Here is an 18,961-nt window from a genome sequence, read left to right as displayed (position 1 = left end):
TCTCAGCATGATACTCTCACTGATGATGCTCTCAAAACATTGGATGTAAAGTAGAATTTTACTGAAAGCTGACATGCTTGTATCAGATGATGAATATATTATACAACCAGTCTCATCACTGCATTAAAGTGATATATATATATGTGCGCTAAAAACAGAAAAAACAACAGAGCATTGACATTTTAATGGGCAGAAATTGGAAGATCAATGTCAGGGTAAAAAAAAAAAAAACTTTCCACTTCTTTCTTGGGGGGGGGGGCAGCAAGTATTGAATTCTGAGACAGCATTTCCTCATTGATTAACCCTTCATCGGTCGCTCAGTATCTGTGATACATGCGACTAAAATTGTTTATTTTCTTGGAAACGATTAGGTGTTCGGTTCTAAGCTTCTCAGTGGCTTCTTCCCTCTTTGTCTGAATAAAGATAACAACGGTCTCCCTTCATGTCTGGGCTTAATAGGCTGATTGTGTCTGAGAGATACAGAGCGACCGATCTTGTTTGGGATAATGTGGCACAGTTTGTTTGTAGAATTGTTTAAATCCGATTTCATTGTTCGATTTCTATTCAGAGATTTAGCGATTACTTTGTGTGTGTTTGCTTGAGAATGTTTTTCTCTTCCGTATACTCCTATATGATTCTTATCTAACCGGCCATTTGTTTACTGTCAACTTGGTTACAGACTGCTGCTGTCACATAGATTACACATGTGTGGTGTAAAGGGGTTTTGTGGTTAGGTTAGGCGAGTTAGGTTTTGGTCAAAGTCAGGGCTCAATAAATTCCGGTCACCATGGCGACTAAAAAATTCAGTCTGGCGACTGTGATCTTTTGCTGTAACATGTATGAAATGTTGATGATTCTAAGTTCAAATTGCAGTACAGTGTAAGTTAGCAAATGATTTTTTTTTATCAACCTTGTGAACATTCCATAGAGTTCGTAACAATTTTTTACCCTTTGTCCCCCAACACCCCATTTCATGTTTCTCAAATAATTTAGCGATGTTTTGAATGCTGTGATGCTCAGCATCTTATACAGTGTGTTCCAAAAGTCCCAGAACCCAAACTTTGGAAATGTATATCATGAAAACCGTAAGAGATATTTACACCGGGTTTTCTGCATTATAAAGCCTCATCCATTGAGATATTTTTCAATGCTTAAAATTATCAGTTCACTCCGTACAGAAAATTATATAAATTAATAACTGACTGGTCACGTGCAACATTTGATGAATTTTTGACTGGCGATTTTATGGGTTGAGTGAAAAGTGCCATTTTTGGGACATATATCCGAATATGTCAACACTAGGTCAAAATATGGCCAACAGTTGCATGCAACATGTGTCTAAGTATTGGCTATACACTTACGTGAAAAATCGTAATTCAAGATTTTGTGCCGAAATTGGACTCTCTCAGAGAATCCTACGCTGCCCCTGGCTCACTTTCGCTGTAGCAGTACGTGTGCATTGCTGAGGAGTATTTCACTACTCATTCTTACACTCATGTGCAAGAGGTTTTCCAATAAAAATGCTCTGCTTCTGCTGTACCTCACAAAGCAACTGTTTTACAACCAGTCAAACACCAACAAATGATTTTACAAATTGTTTGAGTTGGTATTTATTGTTGAAAATCAGTTCTCAGATGTTTTCAGCAAATTAACAATAATTTTTAAAATAATGTAATTGCTTTTATTTAGATAAATGCTAACATAAATTTATGAACCCAGTGATAGTCTACAGGATTAGTTTAGTGCAGAAAACCCGGTGTAAATATCTCTTACGATTTTCATGATATATATTTGGATTGTGTAACTTTTGAAACATACTGTACGTAGTATGCACAATTGCTAGGTGGTTTCCTAGCCCCTGATTTTCAGAGCTGGCGCCTAGCTTTGAAGAAAATTTTTCGAGCACTGCTCACAGTATTCAAACACGGTCTCTAAATGCTTTCATGGTTAGATTAGTTGGGCCATGTTTAGGGCTCTTAGTACAAAAATAATTTTCCTGAATGCTTTCAACATCTCATGTTGGTGCTAGTCTCAAGAACGACGCCCCTTGGAGCCTCGTGTCAGCAGTAGTCTGTGAAATTCCTTGTCGATGAAAAGCGGGGATATTTGCATAAGGTACTTCACTTCTTACGTCCTTTTTCGCCGATAAAAAGGACTTTTCGGAACTGCAAACAATACTAATTATATTCAGAGCGCTTCAAATTTTCTTTCACAATCATTTTCACTATTCTATTAGTCTTTCTCTCTCTTCTATGAACAAAAAGTGCCTTGTAAATGGGAAACTCAGATGGGTACCCTTCACCCTCTGTACCCCCTAGAGAAAGTGAAATATTTAACATGGTATATGAATATTTTGTTTTTATAGGCATTTTCAGTTGATTCTAGCTTGTGGAAATGTGATATTGTGTAATAAAGTATGTCTGTTACTCTGTTACCTTAGCATGTTACTGTACCATGAAAAAGAACAACCTGAAGGCTTCGTGCAAGTGAATCTAGCACCCAAAACGACATTCCACAACAGCAACTATAATTTTACATAGTTAGGTTAGGATTGTTAGGTTTCGTACAAATATTTATTATGGACGAGTTCTTTCGCTATTTGAGTGTGCATACAGTTTTAAAAATAAAAAGCAGCGAAAGCACTCCGAAAAGACGGATTTTTGCTTACGCTGGTCATATTTTGTCACGGAATATCTCCTTTATTTGTGTTTTCTGCATGCTGGAACTATTTTATATTATGCAAAACATCAAAATCTGTCGATTTATAAAAATTTTGGTAAGAATTTACAATACCAGACCCCTCCCCGATTTTTGTAATATTTCGCATACTCACTAATTGAGGCCTCCTAATCACGAATTTGAAGTTAAAATTTGGGGGTCACGTGTAGAAATTGCAAAATAAGCGAATTTGAGTGAGGAAATTTTCTTGTTACAGTGCTACGAAACTAACATTTTTTATCGGTCCGTGATCGCAATTGGCCCACAAACTATTCATGGATAGCCCCACGAACCATTCTCGGTAAGGTTAGGTTAGGTAAACGTAGTTAAAATTTGAGGTCGTAGAACCATGCACGGGTAGCCCCACAAATCATTCATGGATAGCACCAACACATTCACGGTAAGGTTCGGTTAGGGAAGCATAATTAAAATTTGGGGATATATAAATTTCGTTCTAAAAGGAACGACTTAAGATGACCGGACCCCTCTCCGATTTTCTTCATATTTGGCATACTCACTAATTGAGGCCTCCTAATAACAAATCTTAAGTTAAAAGTTGTCGGAAACGTCTAGAAATTGCAAAATAAGGTCTTAGTTTTCGGAATGGAAACCATCGATTTTCGTGAAATTTTTTGTTTCACAAGGAAATATATATATTCCTGATACTACCACGACACCAAATTTTAACTATGTTTGCTAACCTAACCACATGTTAATGGTTCGTGGGGCTAGCGTCAATGGTTAGCAATTATTTTGCAATTTCTAGATCCTGATACTACCACGACACCAAATTTTAACTATGTTTGCCTAACCTAACCCACATGTTAATGGTTCGTGAGGCTAGCGTCAATGGTTCACAATTATTTTGTAATTTTTAGATCTGAAACTACCACGACACCAAATTTTAACTATGTTTGTGTGCCTAACCTAACCACACGTTAATGGTTCATGGGGGCTAGCGCCAATGGTTCGTTGGGCTAGTGTCAATGGTTCGCAATTATTTTGCATTTTCTAGAAGTTTCCGACAAATTTTAACTTCAGATTCGTCATTAGCAGGCCTCAATTAGGTAAGACTCTAGTTTTCATCTATCGTGAACAGAAAGTGTAAAAAGAAAAATGTACTTACCCAAAGAGATGCCGGCTGCCGCACCACGAACGCAAAGAAGCAATCACCATGCAGATAAGGACGTAGAGTAGAGTCTAGCCAAATATTGCAATAACCATTGTTTTCATGGAGAAATCCAGGGTTTCTGTACCCATTGCGGACCACTCAATTTTGCTTATTTTGCAATTTCTACAAGTGACCCCCAAATTTTAACTTCAAATTCGTGATTAGGAGGCCTCAATTAATGAGTATGCGAAATATTACAAAAATCGGGGAGGGGTCCGGAATTGTAAATTCGCTCCAAAATTTCAACGTAATTCTCGAGGGGATACAGTGGGTAAATGGTCACCGCGGATGCTTGCGTAAAGTACTTTTTTTTTTTTTTTTTTCGCACATAAATTGCACTTTTCGGAGCTCCAAACAGAGGTAACTGCTTTCACCAAGGCTTAAATTTATTGCAACAATAATTTCTACAATTGGTAACACTTTACTATACCGGAGATGCATTTCTTCAAATTTACAGGAGAAAGTACTTACGCAAATCATTTTCTGTAGCATTGTTGATGTTCGGGAATGTAGTTTTGATCCATTTTAATGCGAATGCATGTGGTTTTCTACGAAAATCTCTTTTCGACACGGTATTGCTGCTGCCGCCATTTGCTTTCTGCACGAGAGCAAAATACACTCGTATTGTCCGTATATGCTAAATTGAACGAAAGGAGTGCTAATGGAACCTAACCTAACAGGCCTGACCTAACCTAGTAGGCATACTTCATCCCCTTGATGGTTCGTGGGGCTTTCGTGAATTTTTGGGCTAACGTCAATGGTTTTTGGGGCTACCCGTGGATGGCTTGTGGGAAATAGGAACAACAGTAAGTACTCGTTAATGTAAGAAATATACATTATTTTCGTTAGAAATTCATTATTTCACCTAAAGAAATGTTCCGCAATGCAGAATAGTACGTTAGCAATGTAAAAAATTGCGAAATAAATCATTGATAGGTGTCTCCGGTATAGTAAAGTAGTACCTTTTGCTCAATATAGCTACAGTATGTAACATTGTTATTCGTACACATAGAATTTCCGAGGAAAAAATGTCATATCTACTAGTAAATATAATAATTTTTATATGTACCTGGTAATTAATGTTAATGAAGGTTTCACCAACAAATGTCAATAAAAATGTATGTTCAAAGTGTATAAACAGAGCATATAATTTGTGTGAAAAGAGAAAAACACGCTGTTTCATGCAACATTGTTATTCGTACAGGCAAGAGTTTCAATCTTCCTCGCATACAGCGCCACCGCTATTCGGGCGATTTCGTGCAGTTTGCAACTTCGTAACAAGTTTGAACATGCAAGCTGGCGTAGGTATTGCTGTAAGCATATCATCTATCTATCAGCGTGTTCCAAATGGGCAAGGTGAAGGAACTTAGTTCCGATCTGAAGGCTGTTATTATAAATTTGGCCCTTAAAGTTTATTCGTTAAGAAAAAAATGGACAAACAGTCAATAAATCACACTCCACAGTTCAATACATAGTAAACAAATTTTGAGAGGAAGGTTCAATACAGAATGTGCCGAGAAAACCAAAAGAGAGACGGTTGAATAAACGTGATGAACGCTTTATTTTAAAAAGAGTGCGAGAAAACTCCCCAATTAAGTGTTCCTCAGTTACGACCGTTAGTAGACAATGTTGCTGGCAAAATGATGTCCGACGTGCCTTGTGGAAGCATGAATATCATGGCAGAATACTAGGAAAGTGGCCGTATGTAAATAAGGTGAATCGTAAGAATAGACTTTCATTCGCGAAAGAGCACATCCACAAGGACCAGGAATTTTGGGATAGTGTCATATGGTCAGACGAGTCCAAGATTAATATATGGGTAATTCTCCAAAAACCTAGCAATATCATGTCCAAGTATAATAACTCAAGAATGACTTGACTTAAAAAGTTTACTTTTCTTTTAATTTGTAGAAGCAGTTGACCTCTAGCCATCCCAATGTATACAAAAAGAAATAGTTAATTATTTTTTAATATAAAATATGTATAAGGGTCTAAAAGTCACTCTCCTGGTATGTCCGGATCTTTTGTTAAAACAAACTATACTCATTTAAAATGTTATCATTAACATTACATAAGTTTCATTAATATTATTCATTTTTACATAGTTGAAGGTATAAAAAAACTTTTTTTTTTAAATTTAATCATTTGACATGATCCTGTTACACCACTTCAAAGTGGGTCCGAAGTTTTCATGTCACTCTCCTGGCTCAAGGAATTTTTTAAATATTTACAGTGAAAGAAAAGGATTTTTTGGTTTGTTATCTGGCAACAATGTTTCTTTCAGCCATCTTGTTTGAGCTGTAGAGTACTGTGGAAGAGCTACTTGTCCTTGTGTTTTTATCAAATTGGGAAGTTCCAAATTCAGGTTCGTAACATATTTTGCTGTCATTCTCCTGGTTAACTTATTTATAACAAATAATAACCCAAATATTTTGAAATAACTATGATTATGTGCCATTAAGCAATGTCATCACCTGACAGAAATTTGTAATCTCAACTTTTGCCCTAGGCTTTGATTATTAGGCCTAATCCATCCAAATGTCACACTCCTGGCTGTCACACTCCTGGCAATAATATCACACTCCTGGTATTTCTTGTGCCAGGAGCGTGACTTATCAGCCAGGAGAGTGACACTTATCACATGAAGGGAACAAATTCGGATCAATTTCATTGTGTACATTCGATTTGTAAGCCTATACAGCTGCTGTGCACTATCACAGAGTAATGGAGCTTTTACATCAGGCCCAAGTTCTGAATTTTACAATTTTTATCAGGCCATTTTTACTTACCCAATATTGATCCTATAAAATACATAAAAATATACTTTTGAGCACTGAGCTGGGTGACCATTCAGCAATTCTTAAATAGTGCAGCCTACATTTATATAGGCTAACTTTTTCAATTGTTTCTATGTGTTAGCATTTTGGCCACAAACTATAATCAAAATTACAATTTAAGATAGCACAAAAAAAAAATTATCATTAAATTGAATCTGGCCATAGGCTATTTCAATATTGCACTGCAGGGTATATTTAAAACCTAGAAAAAACCCATACCTAAAGAGATTTTTAACTAAACCTAAATTACATTTTTAATTACCTTTATTGGACAATTTATGCAATTTGGAACACACTGAATTATTCAGTTTGATTTAATTAAATAAAAATAATATTAAAATAAAGCCATCAAATTTGACATCAGTTTAAATAATTTCTTTCAGAGTCATCACTAATAATGGCAGGAAAGAAAAAAAAGACAACACAGTCTAGAGAGGAGAGGCTAATGAAAAAGAGAGAAGCTGAAAGGAAAAGGTACGAGAGATTGAAAAATGACCCACAAAAATTGGAAATTGAGAAGGCCAAGTGGAAAACAAAATATGAATCAAGAAAAAACAAGGGAACAGTGAAACTAATTACACAACAATCAACAAGAGACCAAAGGGCTACAAGGCAACAGTGGAGAGTGCGCCAAAAGAAACACAGAATGAAAAGCAAAATTCAACAGCAAACAAACCAGTTTGTAGAGAATAACACACCCTCTGATAGTGACCCTGATGATCCAAGTCAAGAACTTGATCAATTAGTAAATGGAGAACCTGTTTCACTATCACCAGAAAGTAGGCAGGCTACTCCGGATCCAAACACAAACCTCACCAATGGAAGTCCTCGAATCCAAATTGTTACTCGTGCCTCAAGTAGCATAACTCCAGACACAAATAAGTTCAGCGATGCATCTTTATATGTCATGTCGAAAAACTCCGATGGCAGGATAGCTGAAACAAGGAAACGAAAGCGTCGTAATGATGTACGGAAATCGAGAGAACTGAAAAGGCTGAAGCTGGATTTAGATGCATGTGAGAAAAGAGCTGAAAAATATCGGAAGCGTTATGAAAGGCTGTTGAAGAAAGAAATTGAACAGAAAAGAAGACTGAATAAGGAAGAACAGATGACACCTCGCACAAAAGTTAAACATTTTCTCCAAGGCAGAACTGTTGATGAAGATGTAAGACGAGAACTGTTCACAGGAGAAGTCATTAAGTCACAAATAGCTCACACATTCAAATCCATCAATTCTTACAAGACCAAAAAATTCCTGAAGGAGTCTCTGAGTGGAAAGATAATAAAAAAGTATAGGATGCAAAAAGCATTGCCGTTTATCCGAATTCGTACTGTGGTTGCCCACAATGAGAATAAATTGAAGCAAAGGATCAGGGAAAAAGTTGACCATTTCTTTCATGATGATGAAAATACCACCGTCAGCCCTGGAAAAAACGATTTCATTACCAGAAATAAAATTAAAAAGCAGAAAAGATACCTCAATAATACAATGAACGAGCTGCATAAACGATTTAGAAGACAGAACCCTGGTGTTTCTATAAGTTATTCATTTTATTGTAAATTACGTCCGTTCTGGGTTGTCAAACCAAGTCTTAAGGGCAGAGACACATGTTTGTGTAGAGTACATCACAACATGGAAATGCTAGTCGATAAACTGAACAAGAGTAAGGTGATTGATGCACAGAACCCAGAAGAATTGGCTGAAATTTTGTGTTGTGAGAAAAATCGCGAGGCTTGCCTGTTGAGAAAATGTAATGACTGCAACGAAAACACGATTCCTTACAATGACTTCAATGTAAATGATACTTTCACATACCAGAAGTGGATGTTGCATAAAGAAAAACGTAAAATCAAAGACCAAGAGAAAACTGTTCAGATTATCAAAAAGGATGCAATAACAAGTACTATTGGAAAAGCCATTGATGATTTGGAAATGTCTATTAAGAAGTTCATGATCCACATTGCAAACATTAGACATCAGCACCAGTATTTAAGAAAGCTTAAAGAAAATCTGAGTTGTGAGGAAGCATTAATTCACATAGATTTTAGTGAAAACTATGCACTTAAGTATGCTAAAGAAGTCCAGTCAATGCATTTTGGTGCTTCAAGGAATGAAATTACGCTTCATACTGGTGTAGCATACCACATGACTGAGGACAACACTTCAATAAAACCAGTTTCTTTTTGCACACTGTCAGAAAGCCCTCGCCATGATCCATCTGCAATTTGGGCACACCTTGAGCCTATTTTGACAGACGTGCTACAAGATAAAAGAATTACAGCTCTCCATTTCTTGTCCGACTCACCATCCACTCAGTACCGAAACAAAAAGAACTTTTACCTACTTGAAAAATACCTACAAGAGAAATTCCCCAGGATCAAAAAGGCAATTTGGAACTTCACAGAAGCTGGTCATGGAAAAGGTGCCCCTGATGGGATAGGTGGCTGCCTGAAACGTACAGCGGATAACATGGTTTCCTTGGGATATGATGTTAACAACATCATTATTCTTGAGAAAATTTGGAAAGAAAACTGTCCAAACATCAAATTGTGGGTTGTTGAGGAGGACATCATATTGAGGGTTGATTCATTTTTGTCATCTGCGGGCGATTTAAAAGCTGTGAAAGGAACAATGAAGGTTCACCAGGTCACAGCTGCACTTGGAGAGACTGACACAAAGATGAACTACAGGACCCTAAGCTGTGAAGAATGCAAGGCTGACAAAAACTGTGAGCATTATGGAATCTTTGTTTCAAACTCAACTCATCTGACACAAGGTAAGAAAATTTCTTTGATTTTATTTGACTAAGTTTAGTCCACATTGTATGTTCGACAATTTTTTTTTTTAAATTTTTCATCTACAATTTATAGTAGATTTTGTAGTATACCTACAATTTTAGTTTTTGATATAAGCATAAGTAGGCCTACATAAATCTAATACCGGTACCTACTGTATGTTAAAAGTAAAATAAATTAAATTGTCTTGATTTCTCAAATTGTTAGTAGACAAAGGATTAAAAGATATAAAGAACAATGCATACTTTAATCATAGAATAAGATAAATAAACTATATATAAATGAAAAATAGTAGAACTCTAAGTGGGCTATATAATGAGGTCAGCAGTTAAAGGCCAAATTTAATTTCAAATTATTTAATTTTTGCAATAATTTAAAGTAGCCCTGCTACTAACATTCACACATTAAAAGTTATCATTATATAGTAAATTATATGTTAGATTTTATTTTAATTTCAGCCCAGCTGATGCAGACTTACAATATAGGAGAATGGGTCATATTTCACTATGAAAACCTGATATTCCCTGGAGAAATAATTGAACTTGGACCAGGGAAACTTTTCATCAATGCCATGGAACCAAGCAATTCCAAAAGAACATCCTGGTCTTGGCCGAAAACTAAAGACATCCATGACTACCCCATCGAAGATGTCATAAAAAAAATTAACCCTCCAACACCCATTGGAAGCAGCCATAGAGTTGCAAATTTCTGCTTCCTGGACAGTTTTTAGGCTAAACCAATACCTTGTTTTTTGGCCGCTCCATATAAAGCTTTCGTTGTGTTTTATATTTTTGGCTCAGCTTCAAGTTATGGCTGATCTAGAGGCTTTACTTTATCTTTCAACAGCTGTATTCAATTTTATAATTTAGTAAATAATAATTTTTCTATTTTCCTGGAATGTGTGTGTGTTTTTTGGGGTAATATTTTAGCTAAGCTACAACAGTACTAATTATGTCACTCTCCTGGTATCATCCGTCACTCTCCTGGTGGCTGAAATTTAAATGCCTTGTTTCAACCACTTTGGAGCATGAAGGTGTATTCCCCTTATTTTTCCCTTGTTTATGATCTCATGTAGAGTAAGTGTGATTTTTTTCAGATTTTTTAGAACAGTTTTGAAATTCGCAAATTTTTGCTTTCAAAATGTTCACTTTTTGGAGAATCACCCATATACGGGTCAGATGGGATAAATAGGGTCTGGAGAAAATCAAATAAAGACAATGATCACATTAACACAGTTCCAACAGTTAAACACGGTGGTGGGTCATTAATGATTTGGGGCTGTATGTCGTCCAAAGGTGTTGGTACCATCCAATTTATTGATGGTATCATGTATGCATATGTCTATTTGGACATATTAAAGAACAATGTAAAGCAGTGCGCCCAAAAAATGGACATGCCGCCTATCTACAGATTCCAACAAGACAATGACAATAAGCATAAGGCGCGAGTTAACATGAATTGGCTAATATGGAATGTGCCCAAATTACTACAAACACCAGCTCAAAGTCCAGACTTAGATCCCATTGAGGGTTTATGGGCAATTTTGAAGAGGCGAGTCCACAAAACAGACGTCAAGTCCAAAAAAGAGTTCAAAACTGTTGTGCAAGCCTATTGGAATAAAATAAGCTCTGAAACTGGTTAATTCTATGAAGAACAGGTGTCAAGCAGGAATTAAAGCCAAAGGATATGCATCAAAGTATTAGAACTGTCAGTTAATTTGCTCTGAATATACTTCGGTAAATTTCTCGTATCGGACAAACGGATTTCTTCAAATTTACAGGAGAAATTACTTACCGAATGCAGTTTCTTTAGACTTGTGGAAGTTCGGGGAAGTGTTTTCTTGCATCGTTCATTGAATTTTGCCGGTAAATCATCTATTTTTCGATAGAAATGTGTGACCGATGCACGAAAGCTCTTGCATCCATTTACTTCCAGGTGGATGTAGCCTGTGTGTGATGACGTAATCCCGGTCAGTGTTTCCAAACACGTGTTTTTGTAACTGAAGAAGGTACGTTTCCGCAAATGGTTTGTGGGGCTATGTGTCAATGGTTCGTGGGGCTATGCGTCAATGGTTCGTGGGGCTATGCGAGAATGGTGTGTGGGGCTATGCATATTTTTTTCGATACCAATTTTTCACTATTGTAACCTATAGTGACCCTACCTAACCTAACCTTACCGGAAATGGTTCGTGGGGCTATGTATGAATGGTTCGTGGGGCTACGTAGGTATTTTTGGGTGCAGTGGGGTGGAAACACTGCATGCCGAGTACGGTAGTGAAACTGTGACCGCCATTTTGCGTGTTACCGAAGGCAAAAAGAAACTAAGAGAACTTACTCGATATGTCGCAAATAGAGCTTATTTCCGTTAAATAAGCGAAATGCCACCTTCAGCAATGTTTCTCAATGCAGAATACGTAAGTACGAATATTCAAATTAAATGAAGTAGCAAATTTCAGCCGTTTGTCCGATACGAGAAATTTACCTATACTTCTTTTCTTTTATATTATTAAGTGTACGAATAGAAAAGTTGTACAAAAAATGGCATGTTTCTCTTTCAGATTGATTTAATTTATTATTGTCATTGGTTATACAGAATTTGGGTAAGATTTATGTTCCTAATGATATTAGTTATTGAATTGTAAAGAAACAATTTCAAAAGAGTGTATTTCCTTTCAGATATTTAAGCATTTTCTTTGAAAATCCGTGTGTACGAATAAGAATGTTACATACTGTACATACTGGTAAATTTAATCATACTTGATTTATTGTTGCAACATAAGCATGCTTACCGAAACTAATTTAGAGTTCCTTAATAATGATGCAAAAGTTTCCTCTACTTTGTGTTCCGTAGGAGGTCTTGTATATTTTTCGAATGCTTCTTTAAAACCTCCCTTCTTCTCGTCTTTGGCTTCTACAGTTTCTTCTGCCGGTCTCGGGTCAAGAGAATTGTCTATATCTACACTAGAATCACCATTTTTATCGTTCTTTATGGTAGTAGACTTCACAACAGTTTCACTGGTTTGATTTGAAAATTTCGCTTTCGTTAATAAATTTGACAGTCTACTAGACTTCAAATATGAAAACCAGCTCTTACTACACATGTTTAACGCCATGATTTTTCTCATTTTCTGGCGATATCACGTGATCAAAATATAAATGTTGCCAGTCAAAAATCAAGTTGACAAGTTTAACATGAAACAACAAAAATTTCCCATCCTGCCCAACTTCAGGAAATGATTTCTCGTCTTTTGGGATCCAGAACCACCAGAACAGTCGGGAATTTCCAAATGAAAATGATAGTGTTCAAAATGATGAAGATGTAGACATACAGCAAAAAATTATGGATTTGAAACTGGAACTCCAATATCGTGCATTATTTATATTTCATTCTGATATAATCTGCACGAATATCGAGTCAATTATGCATGAAATATTGGTTTTTCATCGAATTTCCGTTCTCGCTTAAAAAATCGATACCAATTTCTGCAACTGGAAATTTCCCTTCAGATGGTAACACTGCACTGACTGTGACGCCACTACATTGACACTTACGACATCTATCAAGGTTGAATCGAATTATGGATCAGGAATTAGTTCTAACACAATACTGATAGATGGCAGGTTAGACAAAGAAAGCAATCCATCTTAAATTCGAATTTTTGGTGAACTACGGAATATTTTGATATTTCGTAGTAATTTGTTATGTTTCAAAAGTGTGGAATTTACGACAACATTTTTGCTGGTACCAGGGGCGGATCAACGACTATGTCTCGCATAGAGCGGATATCTTTACGACGCGACGCCCCTTCTCAATCTTCCTCCTGCCCTCAATAATAATAATAATAATAATAATAATAATAATAATAACCCATGGCTCGACAGCCCTCGAAAGGGCCTGGGCCCATGGGCGTCCGGAAGGGGGACAAGGGAGGCCGTGGCCCCCCTGGAAAATGAAAGTCAACCAAAAATTATGTATTTCACACACACAATTTCATTTTAGTCACAATAATATGTGTTAATTATTGCATGAACACCATAAATTCGAATTTAAACAATGTTCTTTTTTAGGGAACAACACTTTTTTGGGGGGAAAATGTGCCTTGTTTGCCCCACTGGAAAAAATACCTTCCTTGCCCCCAGGGATTTATCCAGGATTTTTCCCTTGGGGGGTGTTGGAAACTTTTGGGGGGGTGTAAGTTTGAGGATGTTAAGCGCAAATTTTGGACCGTTTTTAAAATGTTCGCCCTAAATCAATTTGTTCATAGATGTTTCCAGAGATTATCCCCCCTTGTCCCGTAATATTCCAGAAGAAAAAATATGTCAATTGCAGGAAAAATTGGAAAATAGATTTTTATGATAATGTTAACATTTCAGTCTAACGTTTCGTATATTGCTTTCCGATAATGTTCAGTACTTGATTTAATGAATCGTTAGATAAAACACAAGAGATGACATTGAAAAACACAAAATTTAAACATATTACCAGGAATCATTTCATGCAATTCTTAAGCTAGTTATAAACAAATTAGAAACATTTCCGCAATATTTTTTAACTGTATTTGTATGGTTCTTGTCGTAGGTGTAACTCAGAGTTGATCTTGGTGATGACCAATTCATCGATGAGATATCAGTGCATGGGTGCGCGTGCGCTTCCCTGTCTGAAGTAGTAGTAATATCTAATAATAATAATAATCCGTTGCGCAACAGCCCATGAAGGGCCTAATAAGTACGGATATAATATGACTCTTGAATAAATGATGACACTGCGAGCGAAGCGAGCAAGAAAACTTTTAGAACTATTTCTTTGCAAACTGATTATGTGTATTATTAATTAAACATAGCGACAGTATCCCACGATGTTTACTCTTTAGCACATGCACATGTCCCCTGCCCTCTTCTGTTCTAGCTTCAGTTAGAAAATATGCATATATATAATTTTAATAGTTCTATGTAGCGAGTGAGTTCCAAATGCTGCTGGTGTTTTCAAGGAATTTCATATTGAAGTCTTATACCCTTACAAAACTTTGGAAAATACCCTTGGCGCTATTGAGAGTGTACCTTTCAAATACTGAACAAGAGACTTAGGAATTAGGAGCCATGTGCTTCTTTACCTTAAAAGAAAACTAAATAACATGTGCAAATAAACGAATGGCATGTTAAGTGCAAAGGGAAGGCAAGGAATTTTCACTTCTAAATTGAGGTAATGCTTTATTTTCAATTACTTAAAAAATTGAATAGCATTTCTTTCACTTTCCAACAGAAAGAGCACAATGAACCAAACAAAATTTTTCTCTCCACGTTTTCCAGCAAGCAATGGCAAGCGCCGTCGTGCCCTGGGACTTAATGTAAATTAAATTTATTTTTATGTTTAATTCCTTATACTTCCTTTCCTGCTTCTGAAAAGTTGGAAAAAATTAAATATGTCATTATGTCAGGGAATCGACTAGATAAAAAGAGGAAGACATTTTTTTCTAAAGCTATATCTTTGCAAACTGACAATAACTTTCATTTAATAGGGTGCCAGTAATTTTACAGGACACTACGATGTTAACGCTTTTCTATTTTTATCTGTTTTGCTAGTTCGTCAGCCCCAGTGGCGTACGCAAGGGGCTTAACCCCCCCCTTGAGCTTTTAAAATATTATGGAAAATGCTGTAGAAAAAATTAATAATGGCTAATTTATCACAGTCAAAGATCTGCGACAGTAATAATAATAATTTGAATTATTATTCCCATGCAGCATGAAGAAAAACACAACATTCCAAACACAATCTAACCGGCCGCAAAGTTCATTTTTGCAATTTGTTTTGCAAAAAGTCGCGCAGTGACTCTCGCGAGAGTTGTGAAAATTCGTTGCTTCGTCGCAGTGTGCCGACCTTATTGCAAACGTTCTTCCCGGTACATATTTCACATCCCCTTGTGAACTCTCAAGTGATGCTGAGTCTACATCCACATCATTAAATAATGTTGAAGAAGTGCTTTGTGAATCACCTAGAAGTTCAACGAAAACATAGACTCAGTGGAATTTAGCAACATGTATTCTCGCGCTTCATCATCATCCTGGGCGAGTTCCATAGGTAAAGGTAATGTAAATTCCCTCGTGCATACAGCACCGTGCCATGAAGGCACACGTTGTGGTGTGGTGGGCCCCAAAGATTCTCGATCCCGAACTATTTTGCAGGTGATGTGATCAGCACCATGCTCCGGCAGCCTTCATCCCCCAGGGTTGCTCTCAGGTACCCACCCATTGCTATGAGGCTGGGTGCGGAGACAAGGCTGGATAAATTCCAACTAATTCCGGGAATCGAACCCGAATATCCCACGAATTTGTCAGACTAGACCAGCGCGGCTCCTTGGATGAGTTTCATATTTTGATTATTTCAATACATTTAATATATTTGCTTGTTTTTATGGATTTTCTTCACACTTAAAATGTCTCACTTATCATATACAACCGTTGACTAGACAATTATTTTGTAACCAAGAAACAAAAGAAATGTAATTTTGTTCTATGTCTTTCACATATAGCAGCTGCATTAGTAGTAATTAAACTAATTAATTATAATAATTAATAATTTATTTATTATTATTATTAATTAAAGTATAATAAAACAATGGTAATGTGAATTTGTAGAAAGTTTTCGAAATAACACCCCCTTTGATGAAATCCTGCGTACGCTACTGGTCAGCCCATTTGTTCTTAGCGGCCAGGCAAATATCCCGTGCAGCCCCCTCCCCCCCCGTTTTACACCTCTCTTTCTAATATATAATTTCCTTTACAAAGTAAGAACTCTTAGAGCCACAAAAATGGTCACATACATCAACTATAGACGTGAATAAATCACTTCGGTTCTTCATGAAATACTTGCCGTTTTATATCGAATACTCAGCGAGTAAGTTGTATATTGGTACTTTATGACCGAAGCCTTGTCAAGGGAGCTGCTGTTTCCAAGAATTGGCCATGCTGCACATTCCACCCTCCTTCCTTGACACTTTAGTTTTAGTTGATCGAAAGGTCCATTGGAGTATGCTTCTTGTAGAGCTACAAATGGTTCCTTTCTGTTAATGTTGAAGTATTGTCATTCTATTGTTGATATAAAAATCCGTATTTACACCCCTCTATAGGGGGGGGTTCCACTTTTCTGCTTGGTGGGGTGTTCGTCAAAATTTGGGAGGGTGTTGGGGGGGGGGTGGATAAAACTGCTTGCCCCTCCCTGGAAAAATTCCTGCGGACGTCCATGCTATAGTCTGTGTAAGATTTTGGTTTCTCTCTCTCTGAATGAAAGAAGGTAACAGCCAATAGATGGCACTGATCGCAGGTTACGTCATTCAGTTTGCCGGTTGGATGTAAGAATCCTAAACCGACACACTCCACTTCCAGCTGGCACACGATCAAAATCACAATCCAACAGGGGACTTAGACGAACGTAGAGAAATAGTTTAATAGTATTTTATTTAATTTGGTAGAGTAGTTCGTACTATTACATTAATTTGCTTGTTGATCTTTACCGAGTGATCGTCATTACAGACAAGTAGGAAAAGGGGGAAATTTAACAAAGAAATATTCTTTTAGGTAATCAGGTGAACATGGATGAATATTGATACCAATTAAATAGTCAGCGAAATGAGAGAAAGTCAATTATTAGTTAAGGATAACTATTCAAAATTATCTTGATTTATATATTAATGTTATCTTTGAGGTCATAATCGCTAATGACAGTTTATGTATATGTAATATTATTGTTCTAATACTAAATTGAAGTTTTGTTAAATAAACTGTCATCCAATCCTATCCAGTGAACTTTATATTCTAGTAATTAAATTACTTGATGTATGGTGTACCACGTACCTATGGGGGTCCAGTATGCAGGTTCATAGCTATCTTTCATCGGTCAATCGGAAGGGTATGTTTAATCCCAATTAAAACAAATAATCTTAAATCCGAACCAGAGCAAGAAAGAAACGGCTGTAATGCCTGGGCCTATCTCCCGACTGTCAGTCTCCCTTCCACAATCCTACCTAGAGGTGTGGATTTCTTCAACCGATATGCACAGATTAAATACACGCCCCCTTTGTCTCGTCTAAAGTTATTTTCAGTGCCTCGATCTTTCGCTCTCCGATATACCCTAAGATACAGTCTTACCGTGTGTTCCATAAAATGCCACAGTGTTTGCAACATTTCATTCCAACTGTGCAAATTAATAAACAATATATGAGAAATTTAAATAAAATCTTCCGGTGAAGGATCCACACCTAGATATGAGCCCGGATATCAGTAGCGACTCCTGACTTTTTCGGAGTGTAGGAAGAATTTATGGTAAACCGAGGAATGTTTGAAAAATGCGTTCAATTACATTCACACGTATCGCTTGTACTATCCTTTGCATTTAGAACGTTAGCTGCAGGCCTTTGCTCAAGGTGTGGCAAGGGGCCCTTGCTCCTCACTTTGAACTATGAACTATTTAAATGTGAACCAATAAGAACCGACAATAATAACATGAACGATATTTCAGATTTTTCAAGAATTTCAATTTTCTTCTCCCTCCCTGTCGTCGAGTGGGTTCGCGATAACAAAAAGTGCTGCTTAAACTTCCAAATTATGTTAAATGTTTCTAAATTGTGCTAGGATTTATTATTAATTACTTTTTTCCGATAATTGTAATTCTGCATCTACTTTTCTAGAGTTTTTAACTTGCGCAGCAGTTATGTAATTGTATAAATTTTCCCCCAAAATTGTTTAAAATTGTGCAACAAACAACATGGGTTCAACATAGAACTTAAAAAGGTTTGAGAAAATTGTTTACCTCCAAATTTCCATCGATTTCCTACCACAAAATCTCCTGACGAATTAAATCTGGCAGCATGAAGAAAATATAGAAGATGGATCGTGGCATGGTTGTAAAAAAACTTGACGCTGGATCGGCGTACTCCCTTTCGTTTGAAACATGTCCGCTGGTGAAGTAGAAATAAGATTGGACGTAATATTTTTTCTATTTCCTGAAAACATATTCCATTGAATTCGATTTTTCCTGGCAGGGTGCTAAGTGCCAACAAATATCAAACGGTGCTTGGTTTAGTACCATTTTGCTGGGATTGGCAACGCTGATTGAGGAACAACGTGCTGGTTCCTCAGTCCTCGCCGATCTTCGCAACCTCGCCGCCCCTCCCTTCACTGCCCCTTCCACCCCTCACCCATCTGCCTGTAGGATGACCCCCGTGGTTCCTCAGCGAGCGGCAGAAAGCCTGTGGCCATCATCTTTCAGCTGCTGCTGGTGCGTGTACTACATTACGCTCATAATTTTATAACGCATTAAACCCCTAAAAAGGAAAGAACTCGAAATAAGTACAAATGAACTGTAGGAAGTTCCTCACTTCCTACATGGAGGAATCGGCCCTGCCGGATATATCCCGAAATGTTACCAATTATCGAGAAATATTAAT

General features: G+C 36.9%; 2 protein-coding genes across 3 annotated transcripts in view; one reads left to right on the top strand and one right to left on the bottom strand.

Moving 5' to 3' along the window:
- The window catches only part of mRpS28 (mitochondrial ribosomal protein S28), a 34,883-nt gene extending 22,225 nt beyond the window's left edge, over positions 1–12,658 (bottom strand). For both annotated transcript variants that reach the window (XM_083144303.1, XM_083144302.1), the window contains exon 1: positions 12,311–12,658. In XM_083144303.1, coding sequence (XP_083000429.1) covers positions 12,311–12,646 — 336 coding nt within the window. In that variant the 5' untranslated portion in view covers positions 12,647–12,658. The remainder of the gene's footprint in view (positions 1–12,310) is intronic.
- On the top strand, positions 5,751–10,680 carry LOC145977794 (uncharacterized). The gene is made up of 3 exons (XM_083110080.1): positions 5,751–6,254; positions 7,110–9,503; positions 9,981–10,680. The coding sequence occupies exons 2-3, from the start codon at positions 7,124–7,126 to the stop codon at positions 10,250–10,252; spliced, it is 2,652 nt and encodes an 883-aa protein (XP_082966206.1). The 5' UTR covers positions 5,751–6,254; positions 7,110–7,123; the 3' UTR covers positions 10,253–10,680.
- Positions 12,659–18,961: the final 6,303 nt, after the last annotated feature.

This window comes from Lepisma saccharinum, chromosome 23 (genome assembly GCF_977018435.1).
Source record: "Lepisma saccharinum chromosome 23, izLepSacc3.1, whole genome shotgun sequence".
Taxonomy (NCBI): Eukaryota; Metazoa; Arthropoda; class Insecta; order Zygentoma; family Lepismatidae; genus Lepisma; species Lepisma saccharinum.
The sequence above is the reverse complement of the archived record's forward strand: the minus strand, read 5'-3'. Positions and strand labels throughout refer to the sequence as shown.